Here is a 21183-nt window from a genome sequence, read left to right on the forward strand (position 1 = left end):
GGGAGTGGTGCTCTTGAGCATGTTTCTAATTCCATTGTGGAAGCTTTTCTCAGTGATAGTGTAAAAAGGTTTAATGCAAATGCTGTCATGAGCATCAATCATGATCTAAAGGCATTGGAGTCGTTTGCAGATGATAGGTTTCAGAGTACTGGATTGCTTGCAATATACAAAGACGGTAGTTTTCGAGATTGCTTGATAGAAGCCAGACAATTGATAAACCTTCTCTTGAGCAGTCAACCTGAAAATTTTATGAATCCTGTAATAAGACAGAGGAACTACAATGCTTTGGACTACAAAAAGGTGGCTACTATATGTGATAAATTCAAGGATTCGCCAGATAGACTTTTTGGTAGCCTTTCAAATAGAAACTCAAAGCAAAGTGCCCAAAAGAAGTCCATGGACACACTAAAGAAACGACTGAAGGATTTCAACTGACAGAGCTTGAGTATTTTTTGAATTAGAAATAGCTGAAATTACTATTATTCCACTGTTATCGATTTTATATGTTCTTCTTCTTCTTCTTCTTTATTTTTATTTATTTATTTATTTATTTTATTTTTTTTGGTTGATGATTGAAATTTTTTCTCCTTAAAACAGAATTTGACAGGGATTTTTTTCTTGTTAAATCTTTCTCTTACTAAATTGGAATAATTTTTTATCTCCTCTGGAGTGCTTGTAGGTATTCCCTAGAGCCTTGTATAGCAGTAATTGGATGTGGTTTGATCCTTGTCTGTTTCCATGTCCACATTGCATATATGTATTTCTAACTATCTTGCAGAACATACTGTTCGAGTATGTGCCGAATGTTTGCTCAGAAGATTTTGACAAGAAAATCTGCATTTTTGTTGTTTGCTGTATGTTATAATCAGGTATGGAATTCTTGAAATATAGTACAAAGCCAGTTCTAGAGTTTCGGGTAACTTTAACTGATCAAATGAAAATTTTTCTGCATCTTTTCATAGTTTCGGATTTGGGTTATTTATATTGCTTTCATTACCTTGTCCTGCGTCAGTTCGAGTTCTCTTTGATGTTGCAAGAGCCAAGTTCTTTCATTGTTAAGCAACTGTACCAGATTTTTGGAAACTTCACAGTTGGTACACAATGTAACAATGTTCAGGCAAGGTGAGCTTAGGTCCGTGTCTGGTGCCATTTATAGGGGATTTCTACTACTTCAATGTCATGTTTAAAGAGGATTAAATAGCAGTAATAAGCTAAATTTTTTTGTTTATTTAGACATGTTGAATATTTCTTACTCGACGTGCATCAAAAGAAACTATTGAACTTCTGTTGAATCTTCTTTATGTATCTATCTACTTTATGCTGTAAGTTTATAATGTAGATTAGGGCTCGACAAATCTCCCGAGCCGACTGAATCGAACCCGAACCGAACTGAACCGAACCCGACGGTTCTTGTCAAATTAAATACCCGAGCGGGTATCTGAATTGAGAACCGACGTGTATGGTTCGGTTCTCGGTTCTAGATCAAGAACCGAAGAACCGAATAAGAACCAAATCTTTTTAATTTTTTTTTTTAATATTGAGTAAATCAAATTATTTTAATTTTAATTTTTCTAAACAAATTAACAATTTAACAATTTCTAAATCCAAAATTTTGGCCCAATAATTTGTTTTATTTCTAATTTTTTTAATTTTTGGCCCAATTATCCATTTTATTGTTTCATTTCTTAGTCCAACAAGAGCCAATTCACTAAATAACACTAAACACCTACACTAAAGTGCATAACGTTGTCTCGACTCTTGCACTCACTAACATTCCAAAATCTATACAATCGTCGGCCGAGACTGTGACCTCCGATCGAAGCTGTGACTTCCGCCGACCGAAACTTTGACCGTAGCGATCATTTGAATAAGGTAGTCTACCAGTCTCTGACATTTCAAAACCATTGAATGTATCATTAGTTGTATTTATATAATGTTGCTATAAATGTTAAAAAATTTAATTATAGTACAGAACCGAACGGAACCGAACCCGAACGGTTCCATAATTATATTTGGACCCGACGGTTCCATTTACTAGATACCCGAAAATTTTGGTTCGGTTCGATTCGGTTCTCCTTAGAACCGAACCGACCCGCGCCCACCCCTAATGTAGATCGCGTTATATGCAATTCTTCATCCTCCTTTCTTCGAAAGCTGCCTTTGCTTTCATTCCAATAATGGATCTCTTCACTCAAGAGCCAGCCATGTGAAGCTAGCACAAATGTTCAAGCCAAACTAAGTGCTTGTTAGGTAGTACTTTATGCATTTATAAGTTGTTAGTAATACAGAAAAAGATGATAAGTGGATAGTAAATTGTGGATTTTATGACGTGTGGATAAAAAATATGTTAGGCCAACAAGAGGCATAGTAATCTAAAGATTAGATATTCTATTAAAATCAATTATGATGGCTGCAAATTGAATAGCTCCACTTGCAAAGGGCTAAATTTTTATTTTTTCTATTTTAATACTTATTTACTTAGAAGTAAATTTAAATTCACTGTTATTACACACCTTAGCAAAAAGAAAAAGCACTTAGATGCTGACCCCAAGGGGATGGTTGGGGGGGGGGGGGACGCTATCACCACTTTATTTTATTTATTATTATTATTTTTAAGGAAAATGACAGTGTACACACGACTTTACACCCCCTTCACATGGAGCGAGGTTTACAAATATTTTAGTACATGTGAGCCCCTCTCCATGTGGGAGGGGGGGTGTAAAGTCATATGTACACCATTGTGTACACACAACACAACCCTATTTTTAATTGTACTGCATATACATAGATTTTGTACAACCAATGGGGGTGGGGGGAAGATACCATCCACATTTTAAAAAAGAATATTTTTTTCTAAAAATTCTGCTGCATGTACATTGGTTTTGTACAACTATGTTGGTTCGACAGATATAAGTAAGTTAATTCTATTTTTACTAACATTATATATTTTTCTATTAAATATAATTCTTGTCTGTATGGATCTTTTCATGCATGATTGTTAAACACAACAAGATAACAGGCAGTGTTCTACGTAGTGCCTAGCATCGCTTGAGCTTGAAGCTCAGGCAAAACGTCCTGCTCCGCGCCTAAGCGCCTTTTTTGTTTTTTCCAATTCGAAAATAGATGAAAAATTCATATGTAAGAAATTATGTTTGACCCATAATAAAATTAAGATACAAGATTTAAAACTTCAAAAATCAGATATTAATTAAATTTTATTTATGAAATAATTTGGATAATTGACACAAAACGTCTCTACCTTTCAAGTTTTTTGTCGAGAACATTCCTACATTTCATTTTTTTGGCATTTTTGCACCTACCTTCCATATTTTTTTGCACAGAAGGTCATTTTGACGATTTTACCCTCCATTGAAATGAAACAAAAAGAAAAGGAAAGGAAAAATAAAGAATTAATTGCAATCATAGTCCAAATTTTTTTAAAAAATTATAAATTAGTCATGAGGAAACTTGAATGTACAGGGAAATAACCAAGAAATGGTGAAATTTTTTAATAATAACCAATGGAAATGAAAAAATTTGAAGATTACGTGATTTTTGCCTCAAGCCAAAATAAAAATTGAGATTTATGCTTACCCATTTTTGAAGATTTTCAGTTTCATTGGCTATGGTTCAAAAATTTCTCAATTTCTTGATTATTTTTCTGTGCATTCAAGTTTCCTTTTTTTTTTTTGGACAATTTTAAGATTTTTCAATTCACAATAAATTGTGACCGGTTTGTAATTTTTTTGAAAATTTGGGAATATTATTGCAATCAGTTTTTTATTTTTTTTATTTTTGTTTTATTTGAATGAAGGGTAAAATCGTCAAAAACAAATGAAAAGGACCTTCTGCGCAAAGAAATGTAAAAGGTAAGGACGAAAATGTCAAAAATGAAAGATTGAAACGTTTTCCATAATAAACTTGAAAGGTCACATATTTGGTCACATACTATCAAATTAATTGGTCACAAATTATTTCTGATCACAATTTAAAAAATTTATATTTTACAATTTATTTGTTGATTACAAATCATAATTTTATAAGTTACAATTTATTTCATGATCACAAATTAAATTAACTGGTCACAAGTTATTCCTCAATCACAATTTAATAAATTGTGAGTCACAACCACAATTTATAAGTTACATATTATTTATTGATCACAATTAATCAAATAGTAGGTCACAAACATGAAAATAGTTATTCATATTTCACAAACGCCCCACCTTAATCCAACCAACGACACCAATATATGGTTACAAATTAACCAACTAATTGGTTACAACACTCTTCATCCCACTCAACCCCAACCATAATATTTGGTCACAAATTAACCAATAGTTAGTCGCAAACCTCCCAAATAGTTGGTCACAAACACTCTTATACCACAATTCTACTTCAATTGCCGCCACCGTGCCTGCACCACCACCATTTCCAAACCACCAAAAGGCCACCCTATGTTGTCTTGTCTTCGGCCGAACAAATCGACTCACCGCGACACCGTCAACCACCATAATTTCACCACCACCTCTCCAAATCAACAAACAAACCACCAATAGCCTCCAACCAAAATCAAACCGGACCACAACATATCGTCTCCTTCACACAACTGTCGTCTTTTCCGATCTCTCACCTCTCACGGCCATCGCCACCTCCGCCCACATCAACCTATAGAAACCACCAACTGTGGTTGACATCTCCTCAACCACAACCACAACTACAACTACCTCGCATACCAGTAGCATGACATTGAACTTCAAAAACTAAATCTCTCCATTAACAAATAAGTAAATTTTCAGATAAGCATCCCAATTTGCAATACGAAGATTGGAGCTAGGTTGAATGATGTCGAGATTATCGCTGGGTCGAGCAATGTCACTATTGATGATGTGTGCAACAAAGAGGTAAAGCAACACGCACTAGGTGGAGATTGCAATTTCATTGCGTGCATTAGGTATCGCACCGCTCGTAGTAGCAATGGCAATCCATTGTGCACAACAATGCATCGTCGAACCGACGACGAAAGGAAAGGAGGGAGGAGAGAAGAGATGCTAAAACATTAGGTTTAAAATTGGATGGGGTGAGGGGTGGTTTGTAGATATATTTAATTTTATAATATTGTTGATGTTAAAGAATAATAGTATTAAAAAGAATGGATTATTAAATAACTAATTATAATCTGAATTTTGATGTATGAAACTTAAAATTTGATTTATGAAATTTAAATTTTAAAAACAGATCTATGTGTAATTTCCACTTTTCCCCCCACTTATGTCATCCTTAAGCCCACTTTATTATTGTTGTTGTTTTCCCTTTTTCAAAAGTCTTTTACTTGATTATAGTTTATTAATTTTTTTAATTTTTAGAAAAACTTTTCATTTGACTTTAATTTCAAGTTCTTATAAGATTTTATCTATACAAAACTTAAAAATGATTTTATCTAATAAAGAGTTAAATAAGATTTAAGATACGTTGTTATCCACATTAAATAATTATGATTTTGAGACTCATTATTTTGTTGAAAACATTGAAAGCATGTATGAAGTTTTCATAAATCTATTAAAGAGGATTTGTCTAGTTGAAAATTGAAATTATGAAAAATAGTCTAGTTTTTGCATTTTTAAAATTTTTAAATTATACAATTTACTAGTTATAGGAATTACTAAGTAAATATAGTATTTTATAATTTTAGATGTTTGGTATGTATTATTTTAATTATTAAATTATTTTTACAATAATTAAAAAATTAAACTAAGAAACTTTTTTTTTTCCGCCAAGGCCTCGCCTAAATTCACTCAAACTAGTAAAGCTTGATCTTTCGCCTCTATGTCTAAATAAGTTTAACGCTTTTAAGAACACAAATCATATGTTTCTTTTTCAATATTACTAAACCTTTTAAAGTAAGAAAAAAATGATTAAAAATTAATTAAATTATCTCCTTAACTAGTGCTGTTTAATTGATAGTTAATTATAATGGAGAAGCAGTAAAGCATATAAAAAAACGAAATTTGTGGCCCCAAAAAATGAATCATTGACCAGAAAACTTTTTGAACACGATCATTTTCAATAATTCAAGGTTTTCATAGTTTGATAATTTTACGAATTATTCATAGGCTCGTCCATTCAAAAAAGTTTATCGAAAGAACAATTTTGCACTTAAAAGGTGGCATTTTGGTGTAGAACTATACAACGTGTGGAATGAAAATGATAGTTGAACGATCTTATAATTATATTGAAATTATTTTCAAAATAAATATAAAATTATATCCAATATATGTGTAGGGTTGATTTCCACCGCCACCACGTGCAAAACCGGGCTCAGTTTACCACAACATCGACACTAACACCGTTGAGACAACTCCAACACCACCACTTGCCGCCCCCACTCCGGTTGCTACCAATTGGACCCAATAATGTGCCCACAAAAGGTTAACCACTAAGGTCACAGTGAGGGAGAAGGGAGAGGCCGAGAGGGAGACTCACAAAGAGAAAGGGAAAATAGCACTCTATGGAGGCCGAGACAAAGAGAGGGATTATATGTCAAGTAAAATGTCCAAATAGGTAAGTTAGGTTAGGGTTAAGTGGTGGACCAACAAACGAGGCTCGACTCAATTAAGTGGGTTTCAACAATAATAATATAGCCTTCCAAGGAATGGAGCGAGAACCGTGAGCAACACTATAAAAATAGGTTGCTTCGAACGGTCCATAATAAAGTGGATTGTGTTGTCTCGATAATTGTGTCGATGTACTAATCAATTATTTGGCCAAGGCCGATTGATAATAAACAACCGAGAAGATCGTTTGACAACAAAATTGCCTAACAATATGGAAAAGTGCCTTATAGAAAAGAGAATGATTAGAGACGAATCTTACCTAAATAAAATAATATGTTAAAAGAGAATAGTCATGTGTTATTTTCATTTCATGCTAAGTAATGTGCGTTTCATAATATGAGAATATGTTGTCTCTCTTACGTTGCAAACTCGTGTGAATAACATTATTTCGTCACCCATCTATCTTCATGGTCAATTTTTTTAGATGACATCACAAAATCAAGCAACAATAAGAGGTTTTTCATTTGTATTATATGTTTGTGGTTATTGTTGTAACTTTTGTTTTCATAGTATGAGTATTAATGTCACTTTTGATCCAACAAATCAAATAGTTAAAATTTTAGTTTATTATATTGTTCAATACTTTTTCTTCTCGCAAACATGCTTTGGACATGTAAGACGCCCACAATGATAGTTTAATTAGTAATAAATACTTCATACCACCCTTGCCCATACCAACAACACACTCACTCCATTTAAGAAACTACCGTGGTCATGTTTGAACCATATTTTTTGGGAAAAATAAATTTTGAAATAGTGATTTTTTTAAAAATATATGATTTAAAAATAGAAAAAAGTTTTAAGTTTACGTGTAAAATTATTTTATGAGAGAATGTGTGATTGAAAATGAGCTTTAGAAAAAAGTGAATTTTAAGGAAAATGGAGCTCAAGCCTCAAAGAACGGTTATATTATTTTCTGAGTGCTACTACATGTACAGGGGTCTGTTTTACATACCTTTGCCGGATCTCTCACAAGTCGTGGGCCCTGGCATTTTTTTTTTCATGTGGGACCGACCCCTATAGTGAGGGGTCAGTAAAACCCCTGTAAGGAATTGCTTTGTATACAGAGCCATTTCCTTATTTTCTTGTGATAAAATTGACCAGACCATGGCTGCATCGCATGAACCAATTGTCGGTCTTACGTACCACTCAATGTCGAGACGATTGGGGAGTGATTAGAAGCCCATTCTTGGGTGCTCCACTTACCCCAAACTTTTTATCCACCAGGGTTATATTAGTCAATCCGTGCTCCGGTTAAAATTATTGGGACTATTTTTGGCCTTGAAAACACAAGACATGGTTGGGTCAAGGAAATCACCTCCTAAACCATTTAGTAATTGAGTTCTTATCGTTTCGCAAGATGATAATTCGCTTGAGAATACAATTTGTAATTTCATTCTTTGTTGGAAATTTTTTGGACTTCATATCATGTTGATCTTAGAATTCATTTTAAAATATCAATCTTATTAAGAAAAGTAGTCAATTCATCATATGTTTGATTATAATTTATATATTTAATCGATGTGATATATCATTTGTTGGGAAAATCTCTTAACTTTTTGTTTATTTGTAATTTCTTTGATAATCAATTTTTAGTTCGTCTCGACATGGCTTTTGAGATCCCATTATAATTTTTATGAGAGATTGCTATGGGATTCGACATCATAAGAATAAAACTAGTAGTTCCTAATTGAAGGGATTGCTTAGTAATTGTGGTGTGACGACTCCCGTCATGCGATTTTTGAATGATATCTCCACATAGACTAGTACAAAGATACAAACCAAGGTTGCCTTTATCTCTAGTAGATTTGAGTTGTAACAATATAAGATTTAAGTGATAAACTTATTTAACATTTTAAAGGTATTTTGACTTTTATCTCTTTCAAAAAAGGCATTTCAATTTATCGTGTCGTGTCACATTTTTCATTTTTATCAACCTAATTTGCATGTACACGCTTTAACAACATGAAACTTGCAGACACATAACACTTCAGTTACTAATTAAAGCAAACTTTAACTCTAGGAAGTGGAAATTGTGTCATTTATTAAAGAATGTAGAATTATCAAATAATCTATATCCAAAGTGCTAGCCAGCCAGCATAGAATTGAAGAAAAGAAATCGTGTAAGACATGAAAATTAATGGAATTCTAATAAGTGAAACTTTTGAAGTTAACGTGTTGCATATAATTCACAAACCAAGAAGTTGTGTTGGAGTTGCAGGTTGAAAATTGAAAGATCGTGACGGTGATCCACTTTCACCTTGACCACTTGTTAACTTCGACACCACCATCTCTCTGGTGTATCAAACCTATTGAATTATAGCAGTAGCACAGCAATTTTCTATACAAGGCCCCTTATAGTTCGGCACCACAACTACTCCGGCCATCAAGCACATATCGGGGCTTACGACATGTGGGCTCCATATTATCAGGCCCCCTTATTAGCATCAGATTAGCACTAAACTCACCTTTGTTTTAGTATCTCTCAAATCACTTATCCACTACGAGGAAAAGAATATTCAATTGGATAAAACAAAAGGGTTGCCAGTGCAAATGTGTGGAAGTGAGATTCTCACACTCTTGAAATATTCCAACTCTTCCCATCCACACCCCATCCCACCCCTTTCCCTCCAAGTGCTTTCAAATATTCTAGTGTCGGACATATATTCCTTAGGACAAACACAACATCTTCATGTGTTTTCCTCTTCTTTTCTCATTCTCAAAACTTTCTTGTCTTTGTCCAAGTGAAGAAGAAAGGAAGTAAAAAATTACCCTAGCAATTTCTTTGAGATGGCTAAGCCTTACATAGCTATGATTTCTTCGCAATTTGGTTATGAAGGAATGAATATTATTACAAAAGTTTCTCTTAATAGAGGCATGAGTCATTATGTGCTAGTGGTTTATATAGATGCTTTTGCCACAGCAGTTATTGCACCCTTTGCTCTTGTACTTGAAAGGTGAAGTGAATGCACATAAGAACTCCAAAAGAATCGACCTGACGTGTTCGGTATATAATGCTAAGCAAGACTGGACAATCTTTTTCCTCCATTATATTTTTCCATTGTACAGTTCACTTACCAAATATGTGCAATTATTTTTTATTTTTTGCGTTTTTCGTGATTTCAGATTCTAACTCATCCTTTATGCCTGTTTTATGACAGGAAAGTGAGGCCAAAAATTACATTCCCAATTTTTCTGCAGCTATTTCTATTGGGACTTCTTGGGTAAGTACTTTAATGCCAACTGAATGACAAAGAATTCATGTAGTAAACTCTAAATTTATTGAAAATAATGCTTAATTTTGTGTTGCTGTACAGGCCTTTCATTGATCAAAACTTCTACTGTGCTGGACTTAAATTTACTTCTCCAACTTTCTCATGTGCCATAAGTAACATGCTTCCTGCGATGACATTTATTATGGCAGTCCTCTGCAGTTACGTATTCATTCATGGTACTCGACACAAACAAAATTTTAGCTTTTTCCTTCTTACTACTGTGTGTTGCTTTCGAATCCACCTTACTAAACAAGCCACGAACATTTTGAACGGACAAATTTAAAGCTGTAATTGTGTATATAGGATGGAGAAGTTGGACATGAAGAAAGATGCCAAGCAAAGGTGGTGGGAAATGGGAATAATAGTGACAGTGGGTGGAGCCTTGTTAATGACAGTGTACAAAGGTCATGTAATCGCCGAGGCATTTGAGGCCTATGCCTCGGGCCCAAAACCAAAGGGGGCCTAACCCCCCCCCCCCCCCAATTATCATTTTAAGGGTTTAAAGAGTTAAAGGCAAAATTGGTTTTTCATTCGTTTTTCCTCATGCCTGTGACAGTGCGACCGACGATCCATTTTAATTTCATCAAGACAAGGTCACAAATTTTTTGGGACAGCTCTAGAGTTTGTATGTCATTTTAATTTTGTATTGTTTCTGAAAATTTTTAATGCTCAAATTTTTGCATAAATAATCGAAAATGTTATTGGATGTGCAAAATGAAAAATGGGAATTTGTTCAACATATTTTGATCCAATAATGTGTGTCCTACTTGAACCTGCATCACATTTGGTATCTATTTAATATTTAGCGTCCCTGATTGGAATAAGGCAGCAATAGGGCATTGTGTAATGATGAAATTTTTATTTTAGGCTTATGAATTGTGACGGCGGAATTCTCAACGGTGTGATTCCATAATTTTCGTCGAAATTTTACTTCTCAATTCAGCAATGGCTTGCCCTAACTTGTTATCGAATATGTTGGAAATGTTTGAAACCTTATCAGCTTATATAATAGTGGCCTGGTCGGCTTATAAGATTGGTTATTATATGATTAACAATTGCATAGGCGTACGTAGTAACTATATTGAAAATTCTAATTGTGAAATGGTTGAGATATTTCGTAATTGACTTTTAGGTTAATCATTGGGCATTAAGTTGCATAATATACCGTTGAGATAATATATTTGTTTGTTGTTTTGATGTTAAGTTTTAACTTAGCAATAGGATGCAAGATATACCGTTGAATTTTGCATTTACATTGATTTCGTTGGGGAGCCAATTTATGGACTTCGTCTTGGGCTCCAACGATTACAGGACCGGCCCTTTATTTAATCAAACACGGTTTGATCCAATTTTGCTCATACTAGGAAGTTCAATGTCCCTGAAATCTTTGATGCTCAGACTCTTCGAAATAGTAGGAGTACCCGTATCGTATACGATACGTCATGGGTATGAGTATGGGTATGAGATATGTGTCGGATCCTCCAAGTTTCAATCGGATATTTCACCATTTTTACTTCTTCTTTCTTCTTTTTTTCTTTTCCTTTTCTTTCCCATTTTTGCTCTCTATAAATTTAGTACTGCCTCCGAGAGGGTGGAGAAGGGCAATGGCGCTAAGTTTTCCCTTCTTATTCTTTCTTTTTTCTTTCCCTTTTCTTTTTTTCATTCTTTCCCTTTCTGTATCGGTGATTTAGAGTTTTGTTTGTATAAAATGAAAATGTGTTCCATATAGTGCTACATAGTGCTCCACTAAGTCTAAATTATATTCAAGTTCCTCATTTTCTATTTTATATAACATTTAGTAATTAACTTTACATAATTGAAAATTAAATTTCAAAATTCTATTTTATTCGTTTTAATCTCTTATTCAATATTCATTTCCTTCTTTGTGAACAGTTGATTTTGATTTATTCAAAATTACATCTTGAATTAGTAAAAAAAATTGAAATGTACCCGTGTTCGAAATTTGGACTTTTTTTTAGCAATGTCCCCGTATCCTACATTTTAAAAAATAAAAGATCCGATATTTAGATACGTACCATACTCGATACCCGTACTCGAGTCCAAGCAACATAGCCTGAATTCGTTGAAGCCACAGACAAAGATTTGGTTAAAGGATCAATTCTCCTTATCATTGCTAGTTGTCATGGACCGCAAGGTTATGACTTGAGGCTTGGCATGACACGAGAATGTCATGGCACAAAGTGAGAAAATGAGATAGACTTATGGCAAATAAGATCTAAACTTCGGCGATACATTGCGATGAGGGTGTCGCTAAATTTAGTGGGGGAGTGACTTACGTCCCCCATAGTCACGACTGATACATCTAGGTTGCGGCTGGGAAATGCGGGTAACGAAGGTAGTGCGTTACTGTTGGATGGAAGTACCTGTGGTAGGAAACGCAGGTAGGAAAAACACAGGCACTGCGTTAGGAGACATAGGCTGAACCTACAGCAGGGGACGCAGGCAGGACTAAGACGGGAACTGCGGCAAGGAGACGCAAGCAGGCAAACGCAGGCAAATTGCGACAAAGAACGTAACAACAACACAGGTAGATTGCGACAGGGGACGCAACAGCAACACAGGCAAATTGTGTAGGTAGCCACAGTCTCGGGACACAGACAGACGTCGACTGGGGACGCAGGGATGAAAATCTGATTTTCTCGAGTTAAAACAACTATTATGAGAGGGAAGCAATACCATGGATTATAGCTGGTAGTTTTGGATGCAAGTGTATGCCAACTCGAGCCAATTGGACAACTTGTAAAATGAGGCCAATATGCAACTTGACAACTTCCTTGAGGAAGCAAAGTCCAACTTGGCCTCCTTGATAGAGACATGTTCACTTGCACACATGAGTTGTATAGATCCACTTGCATGGAAAGTGACATGCCAACTATTATAGAGTTGGAAAGAGACAAGATACAAAGCACCAAGGCAACTTGCAAGTGTAGAGATATGCCACTTGCAAGGTAGTCAATTCCAACTTGGCTATCTTATAGTCAAAGGAAGTTTAAGGCAACTTGCAACCAACGAGAGTCCTTGGATAAAGATTAATCCTAGCCATTGATACCAACTTGCATACCTTGAGTTTGCCTATAAATAGAGGGACTTGGTCATTTGTAAATCCAATGAATTGAATCAAGGGGAAAGAGATAATATTAGAGAGTTGAGAAAAAATTCCCATAGATAGAATAGGGATTAAAGTGAGGTAGAATAATATCTTTGTAGAGAGAAAATTGTAGTGTGTTTGTAAATAGTTTTCTCTTATATTTATACAAAGAATTTTAATAAGGAAGATACAAGGAAAGCCATGCAATGGAGAAGTCGGATTGGAGGCAAAATTCTAAGGGTGATTATGGACCTAGTGGCAACACACAAGTTTCTAGGAGAAAAGAGTATGATGAGAAGAAGATGAGTAATTTTACACCTCATGGTTGCTTTTTATGCAAAAGATCACATCTCATGAGGGATTGTCCTAAGTTGGGATCATTGGCTTCCATTTCCAATTCGGAGAGCAAATCGGTGGCCATGGATAGCTAAGATGAGAATGAAGTTCGAATGAATTCATTCCAGCTCTTTAATGCTATGAGTGCCGAAACAGTTTCTGTGGGAATGGATATACAACAACTGTCGGGGATAAAGTTAGCAGAAGTCCTTGAAGATGATAAGGACATGATGCCCGCGGAGTTTCCAAGGGAACTATCGAAAAAGAAGGAAATTGAGGAAGCATTGTCAAAGAAGTCAGAAATTGGGTATGCGGAGGTTCAAAGCTTCGACATGTGTGGGGACACTACAACTGGAGGAGTTGTCCATCCGAAGAACCAATGTAGAGATGATAAGAATGAAGGTTGGTATCGAAGGTGGCATGCAAGAGGTTGCAACGGGAAGATGTGCAAGGGATACTGTGGAAACCCGATCATCGAGGAGATGGTGCTGCAAGTTGGGAGAACTTTGATGCCCATTTATGTGGAAGACAATGCAATGTTGCAGGAGGATGCACAAAACACGTTTCGCTACGAGGATGTTAGCGGATTGAGTGGGGGAGAATGTCACGGACCGCAAGATTATGACTTGAGGCTTGGCATGACACGGGAATGTCATGGCACAAAGTGGAAAAATGAGATAGACTTATGAAAAATAAGGTCTAAGATTCAGCAGTACATGGTGATGAGGGGGTCGCCAAATTTAGTGGAGAAGTGACTTACGTCCCCCATAGTTGCGGCTGATATGTCTAGGTCGCGGCTGGGGAATGTGGATAATGTAGGCAGTACGTTACTGCTGGACGAAAGTACCTGAGGTAGGGGACGCAGGTAGGAAAAACACAGGCACTGCATTAGGGGATGCAGGCTGAACCTGCGGCAGAGGACGTAGGCTGAACAACACAGGAACCTACGGCAGGGGACGCAGGCAGGACCAAGACAGGAACTGTGGTAGAGGAATGCAGGCAGGCAAAACTTAAGTAGACGCAGGTAGTTGCGGCAGGGGACGCAACAACAGCACAGGCAGATTGCAGCAGGGGACGTAACAGCAACACAGGCAAACTGTGTAGACAGCCACAATCTGGGGGAAGCAGGCAGACGTCGATTGGGGACGCAGGGACGAAAATCTGGTTTTCTCGGATAAAAACCACTATTATGATAGGGAAGCAATACCATGGATTATAGCTGATGGTTTTGGATGCAAGTGTATGCCAACTCGAGTCAATTGGACAACTTGCAAAATGAGGCCAACATGCAACTTGACAACTTGCTTGAGGAAGCAAAGTCCAACTTGGCCACCTTGATGGAGACATGTCCACTTGCACACATGAATTGCATAGATCCACTTGCATGGAAAGTGACATGCCAACTATTATAGAGTTGGAAAGAGGCAAGATACAAAGCACCAAGGCAACTTGCAAGTGTAGAGATATGCCACTTGCAAGGTAGTCAATTCCAACTTGGCTACCTTATGGTCAATGGAGGTTTAAGGTAACTTGCAACCAACGAGAGCCCTTGGATAAAGATTAATCCTAGCCATTGATGCCAACTTGTATACCTTGAGTTTGCCTATAAATAGAGGGACTTTGTCATTTGTAAATCAATGAATTGAATCAAGGGGAAAGAGAGAGTATTAGAGAGTTGAAAGAAAATTTCCATAGATAGAATTGGGATTAAAGTGAGGTAGAATAATATCTTTGTAGAGAGAAAATTGTAGTGTATTTGTAAATAGTTTTCTCTTATATTTATACAAAGAATTTTCCCTAAATATATGTGTGTGCTCTTTTCCTCATAATTTTCATACCTACCTTCTCTACCAAAGTTAACATACAATTTAGCCTCATTGGTTAAATTATTGTGAGGGTGTAAGGCTGATTTAACGCTATCTCGTGGGGACGAGAGTGTTGGAGCATTAAGACTGCACGGTTCTAGCGTAGTTCGGGTGTAACAAAACTAGGCCCATGACATAGCGCTACTCTTGCTTAGGCCACTTTCTTCATCCTTCAGGTACCTAACAATTTCCGCTTGAATTCTACACGTGCGCTACTAGACATGATTGAACAGTGTAATGAACAAGAATATAAAGAATTAGGGATTTCTTCGATTTTTGTAACAGGCTCACACGCTGAAAAAATTCACAGCCCTCCTTTCCCTCACAGCCCTAGTATGTTTCATGAGAACACTTCAATCTATGGCTGTCACCTTTGTGATGGAGCACAAATCATCTACTTGGACAATTGGATGGGACATGAACCTTCTAACTGCTGCCTATGCTGTAAGTTCACTTCTCTTCCTCCTTAGATATTCTGGTGTCAAAGTGGGGCCGGACAGCTCGGGCTTGTCAGAATGCCAGTTTGTGCCTCGATGCAAGTGGCTCTGCACGACCCGAATGACACCACTATTTACAAAAATTGGATGATATACGACTGGTTTTCGTATCAATACAGGGTACTATTTCATCGAGTATTGCATACTATGTCTAATGTCGTGTGATGAAGAAAAGAGGGTCTGTCTTTGTGACTGCTTTCAGTCCATTAATGATGATTATAGTGGCCATCATGGGATCTTTCATCCTTGCTGAAAAGATATATGTTGGAGGATAACTTGCTTACTTTTTCGTGTAAATTGAACAATATGTCCATTATACTGTCTAGTACCGCAGAAAAAATAGCACTTCAATTTTATTCAAATGACTGAAATTTACATTTTTTTGTAGTGTTCTTGGTACAGTGTTGATTGTGATTGGACTTTACTCAGTTTTGTGGGATAAATACAAGGAAAAGGAAGCTCGTGAGGAAATTCCTGAACTAGTAAAATTAGGAATCACAGGAAACAACCAACCAATGATGATTGAAGATATTGAAGCAAACAACATAGAAATACAGAGACATGAAACTATGAAATTACTGCCTTTTCCAGCAATTACAATTAGTGCTGCAATGCTACAGCCTCCCATGATAGCCATGGAAGCTCTAAAACCTTAAGCCAGTTGAAGATTTTGATGACATATTTGGTTGAAAGATTGGATAGAAGTACATGAAGAAACAAGTGAAATCTATGTTAATTACTATCCAACATTATCTAATGGGTGATGTTATACGTACATCAAGGTGTTCATAACGGTGTCCACCCTCACACATGAAAGGAGTCCCACTTCTAAAAAAATATAATTTATCCGAAGTAGGTCATCCTTCTTGTGAGGGAATGAATACCATTATGGACACCGCATTATGTACTAATAACATATTTCATTATCTAATATTGCATAACAAATCATTGAAGGGGTAGAATGAGAAGAAAATAGTTTTGATCCTTTTGATTTTTTTGGGGGGATTTTGCATGGATGTCCCTACATTATCAATTAAAAAAATTGTCACTTTCCCCAAAGGTTCTCAACAATGTCTTTTTTTTATGCAAAATATCCAAAATACCCTTGTAAATACCTTTTTGGGTCCATTTATTGCTCATTAATGCATGTATTTAATGCTAATTAATGTCATGATTTGATAGTTGACATGAAAAATCCTATGAATATATCTAGAGCTTGTTTGATCCCCATTTTTTACAAAATAAATTTTTTCTCTTCTTTTATCTAAATTTTTTTTCTTATTTTTTAACTACACATTTTCCATCAATCTACTATTCAAAAATACATTCTTGACATTTAATGAGGCTCAAACAAGCTCCTAATATACAATGTGTAATAAAATTGTTAACCTAAAAATAAATAATGAAATTATTTCATAACCTTTTGCTATGTAGATGAGTGATAATTTCTCCGAAAATACACAAGTTTTTGAGTCTTCTCCATTGTGAACACAAGAACAAAGTAATTTTGAATTCATTTTCAAGATTTTAGCATTTATAAATTAACTTACTAGTATCAAATTGTTAAATACAACATGCTCATATTTATTTGCAAATTATTATTCATTCATTTAAATAGCTTTTGTAAAATTTTTTGAATGCCTATATCCACCGTAAAATCTTATTAGGGATTCCCTATTTAATAAATCATTGTGTAAATTCTTTGTGAAGATTTTGTCATTTGGTATTTGAACATTAATGAACACACTTAATGCTATAAAGAATGTATTCCAATCACACCCATTAAATGATTCTTTTCAGCCACGAATCGTGAATATCGATGGTTCAATCACAGATATGAATTAACTCGCACAAATGCTAGTGATGGTATCGATCGTAACCTTAATACGGAGTTGAAACTGCTAACTATGATGAATGTGTTAACTATAGATATGATGCTAGAAATAGAGGCTACTAACCTAGCATCCAGAACATTCTATTTTTAAAGCTACTTTAGCCACTATTTGAGCTCCACTTTTAGATAATAGATTTTGTAACGGTGATTTCTTTAGGACCCTGTGGATAGAAAAAAAAATTGAGCTCGAGTACAAAATTATTTTATTGAGAAAATGTATAATTGAAAATGAGTTTGGAAAAATGTGTTTTTTTTTTTTGGGGGCAAGCATGGATTTAATATTATGGTAACGGTTATAGTTAAAACTTAATAATTCAGAAAATAATATTTTGACTATAAATGATAATGACGACCAAATCTATTTTTGTGAGGAGCTTACAGATAACTGGACTGGGATTGATGATGATGGTGCCATTAGTTGGATACTTTTCCAACACTTACGGGAGAAAAGTCATGCTAACCCTCCCCACGACTCTTTCGATCTTCCTTAATTTAGTCCAACTTTTTACATTCCACTTAGGATCCTCACATAGATTTTTGAAACGTCAAAAGTTATATAAGATTAATAAGTTGCTTATGAACATATTTTAATAATTTTCTAAAAATGCTTTTCTTTGAAAAAAAAAAACTTTTAAAGAAAGTTGATCTAAAGTATCTTCCTTAAAAGCTCTTCTATAAGAATAGAATCTGTTGAAATGGCCCTAAAAACATGTCAACAATCACATAAATTTGATTATGTGGTTATAGTCATATTCGCATATTGCAGGAGAAAATATTTCTTTTATTCTTATTTTGTGCTCAACATTGTCATTACCATGGCCAGTCAAGGAAGTGTTCAGTTACAATTAAAATGTCAAATTTGACAGTTTGTAAATGTTGGGAAAGGTAATTTAACTGTCTGTCTCATCAACTTGTTACTGTTTGTTATTATCTATTCATAGTTGTCACTTGCATACTATCAAAGTTTGATATATTAATGTGCCGAATGCTTATCATTGGGATCTCAGGTATGAGTAATAATCTAAGATTCATCGTCTCGCATAAGAGGAGATTCATTGAGCTCCAATGGCCCATTGCTTTCAATGGATGAACCCATGTACTTTTAATTTTAGCGGATTAAGTGAAAAAAAAAAAAATTATCTGTTTGACCTCGACAATTTACAAGGCTGGAGAAGTATTTCAATGGAAATGAAAAATAGCCATAACATGCTATTTATAAGCAAATTGTTGGAGGGAAGTAACTTAAGTTATTGCTTGAATAATATTTTATGTGATGTTTTAAGGTCTAGGTGCAACTTTATCCCCTAAACATGTACATTTTTATTGAATGTGTGAATCTTAAACTATCTTAACCCTTGTTGGATATCTTTTATTTTATAATAAGCCAATGTTTTCTACAGCAACTATGGGCCCAGATGTCATGGAATGTGATCATATCACTTCAAATCAATTTGTTTCTCCCAAATCAATTTGTAATATTAAATTAGATTTGTCATTTAGGATGGCAATGGAAAATCAAATTCTTAATGGGTGTTTGCATGAAAATGAGAAAGAGGATGTCAAATGGATCAGTAATATTTAATTAACATAGCACTGTTAAAAAAAATTAATAATGCTTGAAAATGACAAAATAAAGGTTGTCAAACAGTTACTTAGTACCACTCCTTCATAAAGTATGCATTTGTAGTTATTGGTAATAAATGAGTATGAGCAAGTTGCATATGAAGTTTTAAACTTCCTGTGAATGAATATCTACATTTTGACGTGAGAATTACATGTTAAACAATTTATTTCACTCATTAGTGACAAAAGGTGTAATTATATTCAATGATCAGTCACGTATTTGTGCAAATTCTAAACACAAATTTGCCACCGTTTGACCCCCATTAAATTACATTTCATTACATTCTATTATTCTCTCTCATATTTTCAACCACACAATTTTTCATAAAATTATATTACACATGAATCGAAAACTTTTCCTTCTTTTTCAACCACTCATTTTTCAAAAATATACTATTCCTTCAATTTTCATTACCAAAAAATGGGGACGACCAAACAGGGGCTTATTGCGAAAGGACTATAATTTCAGTGAATTTCGCTTGTATTTATTTGGATAAAATTATAATGAAACAAATTAACAGCCTCAATGTGTGAATTTGAGCAATGTTTGATTTACATATTCAACATCAACGTTTAAATCTTTGAGTCGTTTAGAAGCTACAAATTTTAGCTTGCAAACTAATATAAATTCAAGAATAATGAAAGACTAATTACAAACATTAAACTTGGATCTCTAGAAGGATGAATCTTCACTAATAGGAAAGAACTAGGACCTACAACAAAATTCAAGTATTTTACATTAAAATAAAATGGTGGAAAAAATATACCCACTTCACACTCATGAAAAATAAACCCTTTGGCAAAAAATGAATACACATCACACTAATTAAGATAGTATTTTTACATTAACACAGAATGTATTTTACATTATATTAAACCCAATTCACACTTACAAAATCGAAAAATAAACAAAATTAAATTTCACACAGACAACGAAAAATGGACAGACTGATTGAAAAAATATTTCACTTCGTGCTTTTTTTTTTTTTTTTTTTTTTTTTTTGTGAACAATCTTCTATTAGTGTTGAACACAAATAAATTATAGAAATACGATTTCAAAACCAATTCCAGACACAAAAGTTTTTGAATTTTCTCAGACACTCAAAGAAAAGGAGAAAATGGCAAATAAAAGATTTTTAAATCTGCCCAAAAGTGAAATTTCTCTCACAAATTCTCCTGTAGAGCCCGAGAGGTTTCTTTCAATATTTTTGGAATTAGTGTGACTGTTGTTTTTACGTCTACACGCACATAAATGAATGGTCTTTTTAAGACATATTATTAGATGTAAAATTATTCAAATATGTTCAAAAAATAAATTTTTATTTTCAAAAACAACTTTTAACTTTTCAAAAAGATGTTTCAAACAGGTTAAATGTAGTCTAATATAATTTCTAACATAGGTAAAAAATGGTGGAAGTCCTAATTTTCATTAATATAAATAGAAGCTCGTGAAGACTGGAGATAGTGAATTAGCGGTAGTGATGAAATCCAGGAATGAAAGCCGGTGGCTTCCAGAGACATTCGAAGGCCCAATCAAGCCCAAACACTGAGGTACCAATGCTTTTATCTCGAGTTAGGCCCTAAGACTGGACTTTATATCAGCCCAACCCATGTGACATTTTAAGTGATTTTGTGAAGCATTTGCTTTTTATTTTTTATTTTTAGGAAATTAAATCCATGTTTGGTGGTCATTATTTTCAAAAAATACTATTTTGAATAGTAATTTAAGAGAATATATGGTTAAACAGAAGAAAAAGTTTTGAATTTATGTGTAGAATATTTTATTATGTGAATATATTATTGAAAATGAGTGTGTTAAAAAAAAAAAGTTCTCAAATAATGGTCGTCAAATAGGGACTAAAGTTTTGTCCTTTTTTAAAAAAAATACTACAAACTAAAGAAATCCCAAATCACATAAATCTTGGTCAAGCTATACCAAGAGTATCAACCAATAAATAAGAAGATAAATC

At 34.5% G+C, this 21183-nt stretch overlaps 1 protein-coding gene and 1 pseudogene across 1 annotated transcript in view; both read left to right on the forward strand.

Annotated features, from left to right (window-relative positions):
- LOC111391166 (exocyst complex component SEC15A-like) overlaps positions 1 to 516 on the forward strand; it is a 3275-nt gene extending 2759 nt beyond the window's left edge. Inside the window, exon 3 of the mRNA XM_023016313.1 lies at positions 6 to 516. Coding sequence (XP_022872081.1) covers positions 6 to 435 — 430 coding nt within the window. The 3' untranslated portion in view covers positions 436 to 516. The remainder of the gene's footprint in view (positions 1 to 5) is intronic.
- Positions 517 to 9404: 8888 nt separating this feature from the next.
- LOC111391167 lies at positions 9405 to 16352 on the forward strand (annotated as a pseudogene).
- The last annotated feature ends 4831 nt before the right edge of the window (positions 16353 to 21183 follow it).

The sequence above is a fragment of the Olea europaea genome, unplaced genomic scaffold (assembly GCF_002742605.1).
Source record: "Olea europaea var. sylvestris unplaced genomic scaffold, O_europaea_v1 scaffold760, whole genome shotgun sequence".
Lineage (NCBI taxonomy): Eukaryota > Viridiplantae > Streptophyta > Magnoliopsida > Lamiales > Oleaceae > Olea > Olea europaea.